At 43.3% G+C, this 20,126-nt stretch overlaps 1 protein-coding gene across 1 annotated transcript in view; it reads left to right on the top strand.

Moving 5' to 3' along the window:
- Positions 1 to 256: 256 nt before the first annotated feature.
- Positions 257 to 20,126, top strand: part of LOC9639288 (filament-like plant protein 1) — a 73,486-nt gene continuing 53,616 nt past the window's right edge. The window contains exons 1-15 of the mRNA XM_024662520.1: positions 257 to 412; positions 547 to 612; positions 793 to 849; positions 1,037 to 1,144; positions 1,521 to 1,625; positions 1,839 to 1,895; positions 2,061 to 2,132; positions 2,418 to 2,495; positions 2,736 to 2,812; positions 3,151 to 3,346; positions 3,587 to 3,763; positions 3,805 to 3,942; positions 4,266 to 4,412; positions 4,663 to 4,788; positions 5,379 to 5,540. Of these exons, the coding sequence (XP_024518288.1) occupies positions 257 to 412; positions 547 to 612; positions 793 to 849; positions 1,037 to 1,144; positions 1,521 to 1,625; positions 1,839 to 1,895; positions 2,061 to 2,132; positions 2,418 to 2,495; positions 2,736 to 2,812; positions 3,151 to 3,346; positions 3,587 to 3,763; positions 3,805 to 3,942; positions 4,266 to 4,412; positions 4,663 to 4,788; positions 5,379 to 5,540 (1,722 nt within the window). The remainder of the gene's footprint in view (positions 413 to 546; positions 613 to 792; positions 850 to 1,036; positions 1,145 to 1,520; positions 1,626 to 1,838; positions 1,896 to 2,060; positions 2,133 to 2,417; positions 2,496 to 2,735; positions 2,813 to 3,150; positions 3,347 to 3,586; positions 3,764 to 3,804; positions 3,943 to 4,265; positions 4,413 to 4,662; positions 4,789 to 5,378; positions 5,541 to 20,126) is intronic.

Here is a 20,126-nt window from a genome sequence, read left to right on the forward strand (position 1 = left end):
GTCGGAAGAAATTAATTTTAGCGGCATCTGCCTCTGAGATTCAAGAATACCAGTAATCTGCTATAGATTCTCTTTTCCTTTGTAAGTGCGCTGCAATTACAGAGTTCAGCTACAGATGGCTGAGAAGGAAGTCGGGGATCTAAAAGTTCTTGTAACACAACTCGATCAAACAAGAGATAAGCTCGTAATATTTAGCAAAACAACTTTTCTTCAACTCACTTCTTGTGTATGGAAGGTCGGGAAGCTTGAAACTACAATGGCAGATTATCAGCTGCTTGAATCGCACCTTATAAAAACCGAGGGTGACCTTCGGCGTCTTACAGAAGAGTCTGAGGTCAAGAGTACGGAAACTCTGCATTTACAAACTTTAATGGAGTCGCTGGGAAAGGAGAGAGACCGTATTGACACTGAGGTATGATTCTTTCTTGAATTATGCATGAACTATCTCTTTTTTATCCCGCATAGTTTCACATTCAAATGGACAGTTTCTTGCAACTAAAAGAAGAGAATAAAAGGCTAGTCGCGGATGCCTTACATATGTCGAAGGATCTACATAAAACGGAGCAGGCTCTTCAGGAAGAAGGCATGCACGTTCATCAAGCGGAATCAAAGGTAGGTTTCTTGTTCTTGTCTTTTTGTTTGGAGGAAGTTCAGTATTTTTTATCTATAGATAGCATCTCTTAAAGAAGAGCTTGCCATTGAAGAAGGTTCACGGCATGTGTTTGAAGAAAGGTGTGCTGCAAAGGTATGTCATGCAATGTAGGGATTTCCCTGTTGACATTGGTCATTCAGACTGCAGAGTTGCATGTTGTTAAAGAAGATTTAACTCGAATGACCTGTGACATTCAGGTATAATACTTGTCCTAGCATGAGTGATTACTATGCTTATGCAGACCGTTAAAAGTGAGCTTAAACAACTGATCATCGAGCGCGACAATTTATCAGAGGATGTCAGAAATCTTGAGGCAAAACTGAGATTTTCAGAACAGGTAGATGCCTTTGGAAACATGTGTAGCAACGTGAGTCATGTTACCAGGTTATCTTTTCTAAAGAGAGAGAGGAGGAAGAACTGATGGTCTCCTATCAAAAGCTTTGTGATGACTACCAGAAAGTTAAACTTGCAGCCATTGAAATGGATACGGAGGTATGCTGTGTAATCGGATTGTGGAATGGTGTCATCACGCTACCTCATTAGGGTCGCCAGCTGAGATTTCAGTTGCAAAATACGGAGGAGATGCATTTTTCTTCACAAGAACGAGCCAGGTTACTCGATGAAGATCTTCAGAAATGTTTGAGTAATTTGAAGGTGCTACTAAAAGTAGCTGTTAACTACAATCTAAGAAGTAGTTTCAGGATATGGAACGAGAATCGGAACGGCTGTCAAGATCTATGAGTCACCAGACAACATTATTAGAGGACTGTCAAAAGGAAAAGTTAGCATTGCAAGCTCAAGTAACAACCCTTAGACAGGTGAAGGCTATCAGACTGAAGAGGTTTTTAGTATTTATAGGTCGTTTCAGGCCACTACAGAGATGGAGCAGAAGTACGAACACGCTACCCGAGACATGGGAGGTCTTGAAGCTCAGAACCATATACTAACTGACGTTCTAGAGGAAAGAGCGCAGGTTGGTCTTAGCACACTGAGGAACGCATTACCTTAGAAGGTTTACTCGCAGGAAATAGAAGCCATATCTGCCAGGTATAGATTGGAACAGGAGCATGTGAGAGAGGTGGAGAAACTTCTGTCATGTGTTCGTGCTCACGAGCACCAGAGGGAACTAGAATCAAAAGTGGGTATCGTTGACAAGAAGTTCATGTGTCTTACATCATGGATGCAGGAGAATGAAACCAAGAATATTCTAATGAGAGAACGTCTTGTTTCTTTGGAAGAACAGGTAGTCGTCAAACGTGTGTATATTTAGTAAACTAATATTTGAACAGGTTCAAATGTTGCGTGCTACTAGGGATTCACAAAATAAAGAAATCATGCGGTTGCAAGCTCGTCTACATATTCATGTAAACCGTCATGTAAAGTTGTTACTCTAACCATGATATTTCAGGATCAATTACCAAGAAAAGATACATATTCGTCAATATTGGTTCACAGCGTATGCCCTAGTGATGTTGCCAAGGTACTTCAGTTCTTTTTGTATCTGGCTGACTGAAGGTATCAGGAACATGAAGATCACAATGCCACATTGACAGCCGACTTGTCTAAAACGTCGGTGATATATAAAGATTGTTTGGAAAGACTTCATCAAACTGAGTCGCAGTAAGAATTGCGAAAATGCTAATTTTACAAAACATAAACCTTTTAACAGGTGTGCCCAGCAAAAAAGGGACTATGACAACATCCTTGAGCTACTTGCAAAGGTTTCCGTATCCAGTCTTGGTTTTATTCATTAGCTTCTTGATAGGTAGATGAGGAGAGAACGCAGCTGCAGAAGAAATGCTCGGAATTGCTAGCGAGGGATAAAAAAGCACCACCGATGCAGGTCAGTATGCATGCCCTTTCAAAAAAGCTCCTTATGGTTAATCAGCAGCTAGGAGCATAAAAAATTGTGGGTAGCGACAACTTTATGTAGATTATTAAAGTGCTTTGGTTGAATGGCAAATTAGGGCTCTTAAAGATTTCCCGCTCTGTCATTTCTTGTCGCTCCAATGGTGGATGACGAACAGGTAAGGAATCCTTGAGCTGGATGGACTGATCTTCTCATTTCTTCTGGCCTTTGCAGCCAAAAAGTCCATTGAGCGCGTTGCGCTCTCCAGAGCCATCAGGCACACCAACACTCAAAAGTACCTTAGCATGCAGGTTCTCATTTCCCCATTGTAAGTTCAAAGCTGATTGTTCGTCAGGCCTTCGGCAATTGGCTTTCACCTCAATAACTTTGAATCGATATATCCCACATCCATTGTCGCTGAAGAGAAATGCAGTCATTCCCTCAAATCAGAATCTGAAGAGCCTTATTTTATCAAAACTCGTATGCTATTGAATCTGTTAGTATAGAAAAAGCTCAGCCTTTTGTTTCAGATTGTGAAGACGATCTTTGCGTTTGGCATCCTTCTATACTGGATGTTGAACCAGAGGAAAAAAATAGCAGGTTATTTTAAGGCACAGTGGCTGTAAAATATTTATCCCTGAAATTACAGACATGATAAAAAAGAAGTTCTGCAAGGAAGTAGCTCGAATTTTGAGGCTTTTGATTTGTCCTCAAAACATCACACGTGGACGTCTTTACCAGAATTTAAACAGGGTGGATACCAAGATCCAGCAATGGATTGCAAGGCTATCAAAAGCTTTCCATTTGAAGGTATGATGCCGTGTGGTTACCCTATGTGCTCATCCGTATGTTTTGAAGATGTTGCTCACAGAGATGGACAAACTGAGGCCAGTGCTCTACAAACTCGATTTGCTGAGCTATTTAGAAAAGTCGTACAATATTTATGCTACTTTAACTTATGCTTTCAATTTGTTCAGGTAACAGCAAATCTAAGCAAGATAAAGCCCCTCAGTGTTTGTATACAGCAAGAGGATCTTCTAAAAAAGGTAGTTGTTGAGAAGGGATTTTTATAGTTTTTTTTTCAGATAAAAGAACTAGAGCTGCAACTGGCCCATGAAAAGCGCCACAGTCAGATAGTTGGGAAGAAGATGATAGACGAACGACAAGTTGCCGAAAGAATTCTGAAGGAACGGCAGGAATTCTGGGAGAAAAAACTCAAGGATCTACAAAAGGAAAAGTATGCTCTATCCATTCGCCTACAGGTGATTTTCTAGGATGTTGCTATAGTTGTGCTAATAATCAGCTGTTTAAGGAGGTGGGTGCCGAGACTCCTCGAAAGCGTATCACAAGGGGTGACGATGTCGTTGTCTTGACCGGAGAAGAACTGAAACGGCTGAAACAAGAACTGTGGGAGCAAGAGTCACTTATTAAGGGTTATCAGGTATGGCAAATAATAGGGTGCCTACAGCTTACATTGTGATTTCAGCTTGAAAATCAAAGAGCAGTTGACAGGATGAAAGATTTTCAGCTAGAGGCCAAAGAAAAGCATAAGCTAATGGCAGATGAAAATGCTGCGCTTGCTTCACAACTCGCAAACATGCAATTATCTGTTTGTCAAAGTACTGGGCTTTCGATGGAGGGGTCGATGAAATCCATCAATGGCCTTGAAGGCCATGCCAGAGAGCTGAAACTCAGGCTCGAAAACGAAAAGGTCTTTTCTTTCACTTATTATGCTAAGGGAACGAATTTTCTGTGTCATCACAGCTCCTACAGCTTGTTTATGACCTGGAACAAACAATTGCAGAGCTCACGTCTAATAAGAAACAGAGAGAGCGAGAGGAAGAACAAGCTGCAAACTACCAGCAATTACTCTTTGAGAAAAAAGAGCTTGAGAAACAACTGAAAAGTCAGGTACCCCTTGATAACAAATAAATTTCCACGTCTCAAGTAATATTGTGAAGGCTGCTACAATTACTGAGTTGGAGATGAAGATTTTGGTGGACCAAACAAAACTTAGGCTGGAAACACCTCAAACTGCACCACCTCATAATCCGCTTGCTTCAGAAAATGGCCAAGCACCTTCAAGGAAAATAAAAAAAGTCACCCAACAGGTCTGTTCAGGATTTGCTGAATGATATAAAGGTTGGGAAGTTTCTTATAGGTTGCAGACATCCGCTCATTTTACCTTAAGAAAATTAAAGACCTTGCTCAAAAGCTGGAAAAGGCTAATGATGTAAAGCCAAAGAAGCTAGATGAGTTGTTACCCTACGAAGACCTGTCATCTCAGGTACTTTTTACTTTTTCTCTTCATGTGTGTGGGTTTTAATTTCATGCAGTCAAAGAATGTCAGGAACATGAAGGACCATATTAAAAAATTAAATACAACAATTGCATTTCAAACCAATACGATTAAAACGCTGAACAACAAGGTCTTGCAACTTGAAAGTGCTAAAGGTAAGGGATGAATCTTCTGTTCATGATGTTTACTTATCGGGGACAAAAACATCAAGCTACCACATGTGACAACCAGAAGGAACCTGACAACAAGAGCTTAGAGGTCTCATAAAGATATAATTGCTCTTCAGGTTGAAAATAGGCTTTCTTGCAGCCCAGCTTACATAAAGGTGGCGAGGTACTATGTAATCAGATTGAAAATCTGCTAGTCCATGATGAAGAAACTCAAAGAATGAAGGAACGAAATAACGAATTGGAGGAAAGGTTTGAGTCACTTGTTGAGAAAACTATTGACCACGTTTTGCTACCAGGGTAAAAGCATTAACCGAGGAGCTGTCTGAGCTCCAATGTACACCTCGTAACATACAGGTGTAATCAATTTTAAGAAGACATCTGCTGAAGTCTCTTTATTATTATGTGCAGTTCAACGTCTTAAAGGACAAGATTCAAGACATGGAGGTTTGTCACCAGCAGAAGGAGCTGGAATGGGAGGAAATTCTCAATGAAACGAAGCGGGTCTATAACATTCAACAGGACACAATTGAGAGAAAGTGGGAGCTCACTCTAGCAGCCAAGAACGCTGAGGTAGAGCGATTTAGATTGGAATTAGATACCATATTAGAAACAGCCTTGAAGATTCAAGCAGCACAACTACAAATAGTAAAAGGTTCTTATTTTTGACTTTTTATAGTGAAACTAGCAAGGAATCCAGCTCCGCTGGCATAGATAGTAATTATGTTTTTTTAATATTATCATGTAAAAAGAGCTTCTTTATAGACTATATTTTTTGTGTACACAATTTTATTTTGCAGGAAACCTTGTCCCTCACATTGTTTTATAGACATTTGTGTCTTTGATGTTCCCCTTGAGAGTGCAACATAAAGTTGACCATGGCTGAAAACTTGTCTTGGCAAGAATATCTTTATATTTTACAGTGTTTGTCTTTAGGATTTGCAAATTGTAACAGAGAATGCAAGCCTTATAGAGACATTTTACAATGAATGGCATATCTCCATTTTTTGGTTTCAAAGAGATTATTGGTAGAAGTATTTTTTTTTACTTACATATCATTGTGTAAAATTTTAACTTCAATGACATTTGGTAAAGCCTTGGTTATGGTAGTTTATTTGTGTTAATATTATGTAAGAGCATTATGATACAGCTGATTTTTATGTTTATCTATTCCAGACAGTGTTACCAAGTTTAAGAACTCCATAGGATAGTTAAGCATCTTCTCAATTGATTCTGTTTCTACAGTATCAGTGCTCTTGTATGTTATTGTTGCTCATTCTTGAAAGGATTTAGTCATTTACTTTTAAAGAGAGGTCATTTAAAGTTGTGAAAATAGCCTTTTGAAATAGGCTTAAGTTGCTTGTCTCTGTATGTTTTTCAAACACACTATCTATCAATTGTTCTATAGTAATGGATGTTAGTGGTACTCTGAATGTCCTGATTAAATCTTGGGAGGTTAGGGAGATTGCCATTCCTTGGCTCACAAGCCATCTTGACCATTCCTTTTCTTCTGGGTTCACTTGCATGTTTATATGCAATAAGAACTTTAGGAGTTTAGAACATATTGGTGAAGATTTAACACTATTTTGAATGATTTGTGTGTGGCAAGCTCTTTTAAGAATAGGTAAGGTTTGCCTAAAGTCTCCCCCTGTCACCAAATGTGATACCACTAAAATCCGTGTCACAATTCCTGATATCACATAAAGCATGAATGGTTACCATGCTTATCTCGTCCTATATGAGTATTTCAGCTCTTCAAATATGTTCAGCAAATATAGAATTTTCTCTTAGGTCCAATGTGCATGTTTTACAAAAGAACCCTGATATAAATTCTCTTTTTCCCATATATATAGTTAAATTATATATTTCTAAAAATATAAATCCATACTGGTCATAATATAAGGAGATAAGCAAATAAATTTTGACATGATACACATTAATCAAAAAACAAAAACATACAAGTGCTAATTTTAGTTCTTTAAAGCTATAAATAATTGGTTCTTGTTAATGCAATGGCATTAAAACCAGCTTTCTCAGATTTTGAGCCACAATGTTTTATCCTTCTAAACTTGGCAAGAAAGAAACCACACAGAAAAAACTAAGCTTTCTACGAAAGCAAGAGAAGAAAGTGATAGATAGATAGATGCACATGTTTAAGCATGGAACTGACTCGAAAGAGCCATGTAAAGAGATTTTGGAGCTAGAGTCCTATAAAAGCTAGGTTGGATCAGATGAAGGTGTATTTGCTCTATCTGTAGGAGTCTGCCTATTAGTGTGGCCTTTGGTGGATTGCCTAGAAAAGTGCATGTAGAAGTCTAGTTGTGGAAAGTTTAAATGCAGCCAAAAGCATATGGGACGTCTTCGACACTACATATTGAGATAGTACATTGAAAGTCACTATTAATACCACACCACTAACTATGCCCACTGTGCTGGCTGGAAGTGTTCTTTGACATCCTGTACTTGGCAAGTGTTCTTCTAATTCATGGTGGAGTAGCTCAAAACCATAAAAGTGATAAAGCTTGTGCTTAATGTCACTTACATTCAAAAGAAACACACACACCACATACAAATGAATAAATTTGGCACATATGTCGCCATGTGTTATGCAGGAACACCAAGTTTGCAGTCCTGGCTGTCTCAAGGAAGCAAAGCAAAAACTGCATATTAATTTCTTGAGATTTTTACCTTTTGCAATATTATTTGAACTCTCTTTACAAAATCTATATAAAGAATTTGTTGTGCTTAGAATTATAGCACTTCCCTTCTTTCCTACATATTTTCAGAAATACAAAACTTAGTCAAAGAAAATCTACCTATGTTAGTATATGCTCTTGTTCAAGTCATAGGTTACAGTCTACAGAAATTATAACCACCGACACCCAAAGGTACCACCGACATATCCGCATGTTACACTAAGACTATATCCATTTCCCTTTTGTCACACAGGTAGTCCAAGACCACCTTCACCACAGTTCCATCTCCTAAAGACTGGACCATCCATCCATGAGTGGTCATCCCATGACCACACCTTAGCAACGTTAACATGCCTGGAGATATGAAGAACACTTTTCCCCCATATCCTTTCATTAGTCCCTACTAAATCCCTGTCTATCCCTGGCAAATGCTTGCCAACATTGCCACTGGGTCTGGGCCTGAAGGCTTGACCACTAAGTCCCATTGACTTCTGGGACTTCCTCACCATGTGACCATATCCTTGGTCATTACACCAAAGGATTATTCCTTTTCCTTTCCATAATCTAGGACTTTGGGATGACATGACCTATGCGAGCCTCGTGGGTACTCTTCCCAACATTCACCTTTAGGTGCCCTAGCCAGGTGGCTAGAATGAGGTTCCAATGAGCCACACTAACTATCCAAGTAGGTAGTGCCACCCACACTTGGACTGGGAGCATTAACCATTTGATTTCTTGGGGGAGCTAAAGCTGGCTCTTGAACACTTTACCAAGCTACCCCATTTGTCTATTCATATTCACTCTAGCCTTGGACTCTTTAGTGGTTTTATCATCACCCATCATCTGGGTATAACCTTCCTGTAAGTGATTAATTTTTCCATTCTACTTTAGTCACTTAACCACACCTTCGACCACTTGGAGGAGTCTCACTCACAACCTCCTTAAGTCCTATTTCGGACTAGCCCTGAGAATGGCATCCATGCCACTCAACCTTTGCACTTGGTCCAAGTGCTCCACGTGTCCGATCCCATGACCGACACCCCAAGGTACCAGCGATGTATCGGCTCGTTATGCTAAGGCCATGCCCATTCACCTTGGTCACACCGGTGGTCTAACGCCACCTGCATCATAGTCCCGTCTCTCAAAGACTGAGCCATTCGTCCGTGAGTGATCATCCCAAATCTACTCCTTAGCATCCTTAGGATGCCCGTAGACATGGGGAATAGCCTTCCCCGACAACTCTTTTCCAGTCCCCACAAAGTCCCTTTTTTTCCATGGCCATATTCGCCAACATTGCCACTAGATCAAAGCCTGCAAGCCTGACCTCTAAGTCCCACTATCCTTTGGGACTTCCTCACCATGTGACCGTATCCTTGGTCACTGCACTAGAGGACTGCTCCTCTTCCCTTTCACTGTTTGGGACTTTGGGATAACATTTCGGAACACCGTGGCTTTACACAAGCCTCATGGGTACTCTCCTTGCCTTTCGCCTTTAGGTGCTCTAGCCATGGGCTTAGAGCGAGGTTTTGTTGAGCCACGCCAGGTATCCAAGTAGGTAGTGCCACCCACACTTGGACTAGGAGCACCAACCATTCGATCTCCCTGGGGAACTAGAGCCGGCTCTTGAACACTTCACCAAGCTACCCCGCTTGTTGGTCCGTATTCACTCTAGTCTTGGCCTTCCTGGGCCCAACTGGCCTTTCCTAGCCAAACTGGCTCCACTGAGCTCTAACCCCCACACTCTCCCTACTATACTTTTGGAACCCCCCGCAGCCCCCCCCCCCCTGGGGGACGATCGCTTTGGGCTTTCACCCAACTGCTTGTATTAGTATTCAGACTCGGACTCGGGCTCGAACTCTGACTCGAACTCAGTCTCGGTCTTGGTTTCGGACTAAGACTCAGTCTCGGTCTCGGCCTCAGTCTCAGTCTCGGTCTCAGTTCCATCTCGAACTCCATCTCGGGTCCATCTCGGACGCCATCTCGGACTCCATCTCGGGTCCATCTCGGACTCCATCTCGGGTCCATCTCAGGTCCACCTCGGACTCCATCTCGGACTCCATCTCGGGTCCACCTCAGACTCCAACTCGGGTCCATCTCGAACTCCATCTCGGACTCCATCTCGGACTCCAACTCGAACTCCATCTCGGACTCCATCTCGGGTCCATCTCGGACTCTATCTCGGACTCCATCTCGGGTCCACCTTGGACTCCAACTCGGACTCCATCTTGGACTCCATCTTAGGTCCATCTCGGACTCTATCTCGGACTCCATCTCGGACTCCATATCGGACTCCATCTCGGGTCCATCTCGGACACTTCCACATGCCATGTTTTGGTCCTTTTGTGTCCCTTTTTGGAGCCTCGCTTATTGCTCGCTTCATGCTTGTTCCTTGAACACTTTGTTGAGAGTTCCACTCCCGCTCTTGAACTTTCAAGTCAGAGCTTTTAGTCCAAACGTGTTACGCTCATTTGGCTTTTGCTTCAGCCACTGCCATGTGGCACCCTTCCGGCTCTACTTTGGGGCCTAGGGATTTTGTGTCTCACACTTCCTTGGTCACACTGGCCTTTCCTGGCAAAATTGGAGCTTAGCCTTCCTCCCCCTACTATACTTTTAGAGCTCACCAAACCCCGTAGGATCTAGGAGATGAATGCTTTGGGTTTTCACCCTCGGACTCGAACTCAGACTTGGACTCGGTCTCGGACTCGGTCTTGGACTCGCTCTCGAACTCACTCTCGGACTCAATCTCGGACTTGGTCTTCGACTCGGTCTTGGTCTTGGTCTTGACCTTAGACTCCATCTCGGGCTCGACCTTAGACTCCATCTCGAGTCCATCTCAGACTCTATCTCGGGTCCATCTTGGGTCTATCTTGGACTCCATCTTGGGTCCATCTCGGACTCCATCTCAGGTCCATCTCGGACACCATCTCAGATCCATCTCGGACTCCATCCTAGGTCCATCTCAAACTTCATGTCGGACTCCATCTCGGATCCATTTTGAACTCCATCTTGGGTCCATGTTGGACTCCATCTCGGGTCCAGTCCATCTTGAGTCCATATCGGACTTCATCTCGGACTCCATCTCAGACTTGTTCTCGGACTCCATTTTAGACTTGCTCTTGACACTTCCATGTGTCATGACACTTGCTATGTGTCAGTTCTTCTTATGTTACGTTTTAGAGACTAATTCACCGATTGCTTCATGCTCATACTTCATTTGGAGTTCCACTCCCACTGTCAACTTTCCAAGTCAGAGCCTTAGGTCCAAACATATTACATTTGTTGGACTTCCACTTTGACCACTATCATGTGGCACCCTTTCTGCTCTACTATGGGGCTTAGGGATTTATATATCACAGTCATCCATTTGTACTACAGTTTATATGGATACTTTTGTCTGTAGATGCCCTATAAAAATACACATGGATGCCAAATTCATAAAATTTCAAATTTAGGGGTAACAATATACTTTATTCAAGGGTATATTATATTTTGGGTAAAATTTAATTAATGGGAATTGAATTCATGCTATTTGCTTTGATATCATATATAGCGCATCCTATCTTTCTCCCCTTAAGCCAATTGGAAAAGGGAATTTCTTGATAAAAGAGCCCTTTATAGCTATTTTATCCCCATTTATTCCCAAAGGTTCTAAGGATCCATGATGACAATATATTTAAATCTCATCCTATCATCATATACACTATAGTCGCAAATGTGATTCTGGGTATCAAAAATTATCTATCATTGAATCTTTTTGAAAACTCTTCTCTTAGTGTTAGGATGATAGGAGATTGGTATTGCTATGTAAGAGACAAATCCTTAAGCCCTAAAGTGGAGCAAAAAGGGTACCATGTGATAGTGGTTAAAGTGGAAGTTTAACAAGTGTAATATGTTTGGATCTAAGGCTCTGACTTGGAAAGTCAAGAGTGGGAGTGGAACTCCAAATGAAGTGCTTAAGAAAGGAGCACGAAGTGATCAGTGGACAAATCTATAGAAAGAGACACAAGGGGGATCAACATATGGCAAATGTTGTAACACATAGAAGTGTTAGTACTGACTATAAAATCGAGTCCAAGAAGGACTTTGAGATGAAGTCCAAGGAGTTTGAGATGGAGTTCAAGATGGAGTCCAAGATGGAGTTTGAGATGGAGTCTAAGATGGAGTTCAAGAAGGATTATGAGATGGAGTCTAAGATGGAGTTCAAGAAGGATTATGAGATGGAGCCCAAGAGTGAGTTCAAGATAGAGTCGAGGTCCATTCCGAGATAGAGACTAAGGCTAGGTCCAAGATCAAGGCCAACACCGAGACTGAGACTAAGACTGAATCCGAGTTCAAGTCTGAGTCTGAATCCGAATACTAATATGGCCAAGGGGTGAAAGCCCAAAGCAATTATTCTTGAAAAAGGGCTTGCGGGGGGTCTAAAAGTATAGTTGAAGTATAGTGGGGGTTGGACTCTAGTGGAGCCAATTTGGCTAAGAAAGACCAGTGTGACCAAGGAAGGCTATACCCATGTGGTGGGTGATGATATAACTATTAAGGAGTCTAAAGCTAGAGCGAATATAGATAGACAAGTGGGACTTGATGAAGTGTTCAAGAGCCGGCTCTAGCTCCCCTGGGAGATCAAATGGTTGATGCTCCCAATCCAAGTGTGGGTGGCACTACCTACTTGGATACTTATTGTGACTCATTGGAACTTCGCTCTAGCCTCATAGTTAAGGCACCCAAAGGCAAAAGGTGAGGAGACCTCTGATACCAAATGTAGAGCACATGGTTTTGACCCTTTATCTTATGGTGATTTACCATAGGATAACACCACGAAGCAAAACCTAAACCCTCTTTATGCCACATGACACATGCCACGTGTCATATGCCACGTGTCCAAAGGACAGTGGTGCGGAACCCGAGGTTCAGGGCCTTGGGCCATTGAACAAAGGAACGGTGCCAAAACTCCCAAGCATGGAGCCAAGAAGTGACGGAACCGGACCACGGAGAAACTCTCGAGCATACAGCCCAAGGAGTGAAGGGACGGGAGCCCGGAGCGACTTAAAACAGTCCTAGAGTAACCAGCATCCTAATGCCAGGACCAGCACGCAAAACGGAGCCAAACAGAGTCTGGTGCTATTTCGGCATACCGGTGGCCTAACGCAAGGACATGGGTACTCCACTAGCTAGCATGGAATGGAATTTGGGCTTAGACCCAAGCTGGACGCAGAACAAGGACAGGCACGCAAGTGGGAGCTAGACTATGCCTCAGGTTGGTCAGCCATGCCCGACCTACCCACTATCCCTACTATACATTTGGAACCCCCCATAGCCCCCCCCCCTTGAGGAACACACGCTTTGGGCTTTCACCCCAAGCCTCCCTTAGTATAGGAGTTAGTCTCTGGGACAAGCTCGAAACTTACTAACTATGGAATGGCGCTAGATTGCAAATTTGGACACGGGACGAACACCATTGTGTTCAGGCCAATCTCTACATTTCATAGATATGCCAAATGAGAAAATCTGGACACTTTCCATAAATAGCGGGAACTCCTTATTGGGCTAAGTATGCTTAGCTAATAACACGTAGGAATTCCGTCCTTATGCTCGTTCGATTTAAGTACACTTGAAATGCCCAGTTAACTCTAGTAGCACGAGAGGGACTGATAAAGGGTCCAGCAATACTGACCCTGACATCGTGGCAGTAAGGTAAGAGTGTCTGTATAGCTGATAGGTAACTTTTGATACCCAAAGTCACATTCGCAATAGAAGAGTACCCATGAGCCTCACGTAAGGCCACGGTGTTTCGAAATGTTGTCTCAAAGTCACCACTTATGTTTGCATCAGAAGGTCCTAGAAGTGGGTCTATCCTTAAGGAGTAATAGGTTGGGAGGACATGGCTCTCTGCTACAGTTCATATGTGAACTTGTAGGCAATATAGTGGATGTAAGTGCCTAATTTTTCCATTCTACTTTAGTCACTTAACCATTAGTCACTTAACCACAACGTCGACCACATGGAGGAGTCTCACTCTCAACCTCCATAAGCCCTATTCTAGACTTGGGGACTTGCTAGCCCCAAGAATGGTATTTATGCCACTCAACGTTTGCACTTGGTCCAAGTGCTCCACGTGTCAGATCCCATGACTGACACCCAAAGGTACCATTGACATATCAACTCATTATGCTAATGCCATGTTTATTCACCTTTGCCACACTGGTGGTCAACCACCACTTGCATCATAGTCCTATCTCTCAAAGACTAGGCCATCCATTCATGAATGATCATCCCAGATCCACAACTTAGCATCCATAGGATGCCAGCAAACATGGCGAATAGCCTTCCCTAATATTCCTTTCTTAGTCCCCACTAAGTCCCTTTCTGTCCATGGCCGAGTTTGCCAACACTGCTGCTAGATCAAAGCCCACAGGCTTGACCATTATGTCCCATTGAGCTCTAGGACTTGCTGTATGACTGTATCCTTGGTCACCACACAAGTGGATTGCTCCTCTTTCTTTCCACAGTTTGGGACTTTGGGATGACATTTTGAAACACTATGGCCCTACGTGAGTCTCATGGGTACTTTTCCCACCATCCACCTTTGGGTGCCCTAGCTAGGTGGCTAGAGTGAGGTTCCAATGAGCCACACTAGGTATCCAAGTAGGTAGTGCCACCCACACTTAGACTGAGAGCATTGATCATTCGATCTCCCGGGGGAGCTAGAGTTAGCTTTTGAACACTTCACCAGGCTACCCTGCTTGTTTGTCTGTATTCACTCTAGTCTTGGACATCCTAGTGGTTATATCACCACCCAACATGTTCATATAGCCTTCTTGGGCCATACTAGCCTTTCTTGCAAAACTTGTTCCAGTAAAGTCCAACTCCCACACTTGCTTTCACTCAACAGCCTATATTAGTATTTGGACTCAAATGTAGACTCAGACTCGTACTTGGTCTCGGATTTGGACTTGGTCTCAGTCTCAGTCTTGATCTTGGTTCCATCTTGGGTCCATCTCAAACTCCATCTTGGACTCCATTATAGGTTCATCTCGGACTCTATCTTGGGTCCATCTCAGACTCCACGTGTCATGTGTTAGTCTGTTTGTGTCCATTTTCTAGAAACTCACTAATTGCTTTCTTTGTGCTCGTTCCTCAAGCCCTTTGTTGGGAGTTCCACTCCCACTCTTGACTTTTTGAGTCAGAGCTTTTAATCCAAATGTGTTATGCTCATTTGGCTGCTGCCTCGGCCCCTTCCACATGGCATCATTTCGGCTCCACTTTGGGGCTTAGGGATTTTGTGTCTCACAACTCCACCCATAGATGAAGTTCGATGTCCTCATTAAACGATAAACAAGTTTATAAAGTAACACTAGCATGCATTACCATTTCAATCCTTAGCACCAAGCCAATATTTGTCGATGGGTTGACACCCAAGGCTCACTATGCCTTTGATATCCTCTAAGGAGTAACTTAGGGATGAACCTACTCAATAACTTAGAGAGTGGTTCTTTAATCTGGATATGCTCACTGTGTAATCCCACATATCAGGATTAATGTCATTACGTATGGGCCTTTTTATGCCCATTGCTAACCATGCCAAAATCCTTTTTTGGCTTTGTCCAATTCAAATAGACAGACTTGGATGGCCGACACCCAAATGTACCACCAACATATCAGCCCGTTATGCTAAAGCCGTGCCCCTTCACCTTTGTCAAACTGGTGGTCTAACACCACCTACATCACAGTCCCGTCTCTCAAAGACTAGGCCATCCATCTATGACTGATTATCCCAGATCCACTCCTTAGCATCCTTAAGATGCCTCCAGACATGGGGAACAACCTTTCCTAATATCCTGTTTTTGGTCCCCATCAAGTCCCTTTCTGTCCATGGCTGTGTTTGCTAACATTGCCACTGGGTCAAGGCTCATAGGCCTAACCACTAAGTCCCACTATCCTCTGAGAGTTCTTCACCATGTGACTGTATCCTTGTTCACTACACCAGAGGATTTCTCCTCTTCCTTTTCATACTCTGAGATATTGGGACAACATTTTAGAACACCATGGCCCTATGCGAGCCTCATGGGTACTCTCCCCACCTTCCGCCTTTGGGTGCTCTAGCCATAAGCTTAGAGCAAGGTTCCATTGAGCCACGCCAGGTATCCAAGTAAGTAGTGCCACCCATGCTTGGACTAGGAGCATCGACCATTCGATTTCCCAAAGGACCTAGAGCCAACTCTTGAACACTTCACCAAGCTACCTCACTTGTTAGTCCGTATTCACTCTAGCCTTAGACTCCTCAATGGATATATCATCACAACATGTGACCATAGCCTTCCTGGGTCACACTGGCCTTTCCTGGACAAACTAGCTCCACTGGGTCCAACCTCCACACTTTTCCCCCCCCCTAGGGGTTGATTGATTTGGGATTTCACTCAACAGCTTGTCTTAATATTCGGACTCAAACTTGGACTCGGACTCGGACTCGAACTCGGACTCAGTCTCGGTCTTGGTCTCTTGGTCTCGGTCTCGGTCTTGGTCTCAGTCTTGGTCTTGGTTTTGGTCTCAGTCTCTTGGTCTCGGTCTTAGTCTTGGTCTCAATTCCATTTCAGACTCCATCTCAAACTTCATCTATCTTGGACTCCATCTCAGGTCCATATCGGTCTCAATTCCATCTTGGACTCCATCTCGGATTCCATTTCAAACTCCATCTCAGGTCCATCTCAGACTCCATCTCGGGTCCATCTCAAACTCCATCTTGGGTCCATCTTAGATCTATATCAGACTCCATCTTGGGTCCATCTTGAACTCCATCTTGGGTCCATCTTGGACTCCATATGTCATTTGTTGGTCCTCTTGTGTCCCTTTTCTAGAGACTCACTAATTGCTCACTTTGTGCTCGTTCCTCGAGCCCTTTATTGGGAGTTTCACTCCGACTCTTGACTTTTAAAGTTGAAACTTTTAGTCCAAATGTGTTACGCTCATTTCGTTTCCACCTTAGCCTCTTCCATATGGCACCCTTCTGGCTCCATTTTAGGGCTTAGGGAGTTTGTGTTTCACATAGAAATGGGCTAATAAGGGAATGATTTTGGGATCTTGGGAATAATATAAGGTTTTCCTTAGAGAGTTGAGGATATGATTTGAATAAGCATTTGACTTAGTAAATTGGCTAATGTAGTTGTGGTAAACAACTATACTTGGGATCAAAGGAAAGATAGAGACTCCAAAACAATAAAGGAGTCGCAAGATTATCCTCATATAGTTGAGGTTGGTACTCATGAATTTGATACCAAAATTAATGACCATAGGAGGTCAAATACGGATGAGGACACGAGTGTTCCGAATATGACTTTAGGTATCAAAAGTTACTTGTCAGCTAGTTCTTTTGGGTATTCTTTCCTTACTGCCATGACAGCAGAAGGTCGGTATTGTTAGACCTGTTATCAGTTTCCACTTGAGCTAGTTGAGAAACTGGTCAATAGCTGTGAATTTAAATCAGATAAACATAAGGTAGGAACCCTATGTGTTTCTTGCTGAGCATATTTGGCCTGGTTTGAAAAACTCCTATCATTAGCTTGGACTTACTAGTATCAAGAACCCCTATAATATTGAGCTTGGTCCCTCAATATTTGTTAAATGATAGCTTACCATGTTTGCAAAACACCCTCACTATCATGCCTTTTGTGTTAGTCTCATTCCGGTCCCAAATGTTATTTATAGAAAGTATCTAGATTTGCTCATTTGGTATATTCATGGAATGTAGAAATTGTTCTGAACACAATGGTGTTCATCCCATGTCCAAATTTACAATCTAGAGACATTCTATATATAATATGTTTCGAGCTTATTTTAGAGACTATTGTAAGCAACCAAAGGGAACGACTCGAGAGATGATCCATAGGGTTCAAATATAGAGGGAAAGGGCCCATGAACAAGAGTGCACCCCCTTTTTCAATCGGTTAAGGGTCTTGGGATATTTGGGGTTAAGCTTCCTTGGGTTTGAATAATGTTAGGCTGGGAATAGTATTAGACCTCCCGGGAAGTCCAAATTTAGGAGTTTACATTTGGTATCAAAACGAGTCTCGAGTCCGACTCTATTTGTTGGCTAAGGGAATCACACCACATGTTGATTGACATTTGGCTGGTCTAGTTTGCTCCCGCTGGGCTCGACCCGAGGGGTAGGGTGTCAAGAGAGTAGGGCTCTCGGGAGAGTTGTGGCTCTCAGCTTCCATTCATGAGGGCGTGAATTTGCAGGGAAGCGTGGTAGATTGTAAGCAACCAAAGGGAACGACTCGAGAGATGATCCATAGGGTTCAAATATAGAGGGACAGGGCCCATGAACAAAAGTGCACCTCTTTTTCCAATCGGTTAAGGGTCTTGGGATATTTAGGGTTAAGCGTCCTTGGGTTTGAATGGTACTAGACTGGGTGACCTCCCAGGAAGTCCAAACTCAAGAGCTTACAACTAGCTCCTACTACAAAGGGTGGCTAAGGGTGTCTTTGTTTTCCATCCGGCTTGGGTCTAAACCCAAGTTCCACACTATGCTAGCTGGTGGAGTTCCCATATCCTTGCATTAGGCCACTAGTATACTGAAATAGCACTAGATTATATTTGGCTCTGTTTTAGGTGCTAGTTTTGGCATTAGGATGCTGGATACTCTAGGACTGTTCTAGGACCTTATGGGTCTGTGGATTAACCAAGTCCAAAACTGCTAGATGACTCAAGTAGAGTCAAGAGATGGTCCTAAAAGAATTGATGGAAGCATTTGGACTGAGGTGTGTGGTACCCCACGAAGGATGGGGGGGGGGATCATAGGATCCAAGGATGAGAACAGAGGGTATCTCATCGATGGCAAAATGTGCCATGCTAAAGTCGTGGGAAAGGTGTTCCCAAAAGGAAAACAACTTTGACACAAAGTTGTGTGTGACCTCTATGGTGTAGTGCTAACGGATGGTTGGCATGAGAAAGAGTGGCATTGGTCTTGGCAAAGACTTAGACACAAAGAAGAAGTGTCATAGAGGTAGGCTCGTGGAGCCGATGGTGTGGAGACACCAAATGTGCCAAGGTGTGATACCTTGAGGCTATGTTGGTGGGTTCATGAGAACCCCTTGCCAAAGGAATCCCAAGGGAAATGGGAATGGCATAGCCTAAGCTGCAAAGCATGCAGTTGGAGTGCGGTGACCCAGATAATGATGGAGGTGTGAAAGCACCAAGCAATGAGTTGTAGGACTTGACAACTATGAGGCAACTAAGCAAGAGGTGCAAAATAACTGGTTAAACGGGTAGAAGGTAGCTCCCCAAGACTTCTAGCATAGGGAAGTCGGATATACCCTTACGGGGGATAAGTTGCTTATGTTGCGATATAGTAAGTCAATGTCATAAAAGGAAATACTCATTGTCAAGGGAGCCATCATTGGGACACCCAAACACTATAGAACACTAGGAGGTGGTGTTTGATGTCGCGAGAGTAATAAATAAGGCCCAAGGGACTAAGTCCCTAGCGAATGATGGATAGAAGGTGCTATCCAAATGTCCAAGGTTGCGGAGACAGGAGAGGACTGTCTACCCAAGTTGGGCAAAGCCAAAAATGGAATTTTGGCAAGGCTAGTGATGGGCATGTAAAGGCCTATAAGCAACAATGTAATTCCAGTGTGTGGGATTATAAGGTGAGCATACCCGGATTGAGGAACCACTCCCTGGGCTATTGGGTAGGTTCATCCCTAAGAATATTTGCTAAGGCATGATAGAAAGTGCAAAGCTATCCTCTTGGTCTGGAGGAGAATGACCGAAGGAAAGGTGTGAAGCCAAAAAGCAAGAAGTAAGGGGATAGAACCGAACCGTAGGAATCAAAGGGCATAACCAAGGTGGGTTATGCCAGCTGGGAGTGGAGAATCAAATGGGGGCTCGAGGGTGTTGCCGCTAGCAATCGTGATGCCATGAGAGTCTAAAATATGGAATTGTCCATGTTAGACTATGTGGCATTTGGAAGGCTTGCAAAAAGGGAGGCCTTAGCAAGCTGAGGGACAGAGTTCCTTCAAGGTTCCCAAAGACGATTCTAGGTAGCTTAGTACCTAGAAAGGCGAAGTGTAAATGGTTCATGGAATGCGCGAAATCAGAGTGGCGCAGCAAAAGCGTGGTCTTGAAACTTGCCATGAGGCAAGGCTATCAAGGTTAGGGAAGTAGTTCCCGAGTGTTCAAAGAGAGGGCTTTGAACGAAAGTCGATGGTCAAGGACTTTCACGCTTATGCAGGAACCACGTTACAGTGGTCGGAGGACTTGCCAAGCGAGATTGGCACGTCGGGGGAACAAATACCCTAGTTGAAGGTGATAACTTCAAAAAGGGTGGGCCATGGGGCCGAGCATGGAGGAGTCCATGCATGATCACAGACATGTCAAGTGAGAGGACTTGGCAGTGTGGAGGAACTAGGTTCCTAAACTGTGATCTGTAGCGCGCTTTAAAAATAAGTTGGTGCACCGGCGTGGG

Source organism: Selaginella moellendorffii, unplaced genomic scaffold, assembly GCF_000143415.4.
Source record: "Selaginella moellendorffii unplaced genomic scaffold, v1.0 SELMOscaffold_90, whole genome shotgun sequence".
NCBI classification, from domain to species: domain Eukaryota; kingdom Viridiplantae; phylum Streptophyta; class Lycopodiopsida; order Selaginellales; family Selaginellaceae; genus Selaginella; species Selaginella moellendorffii.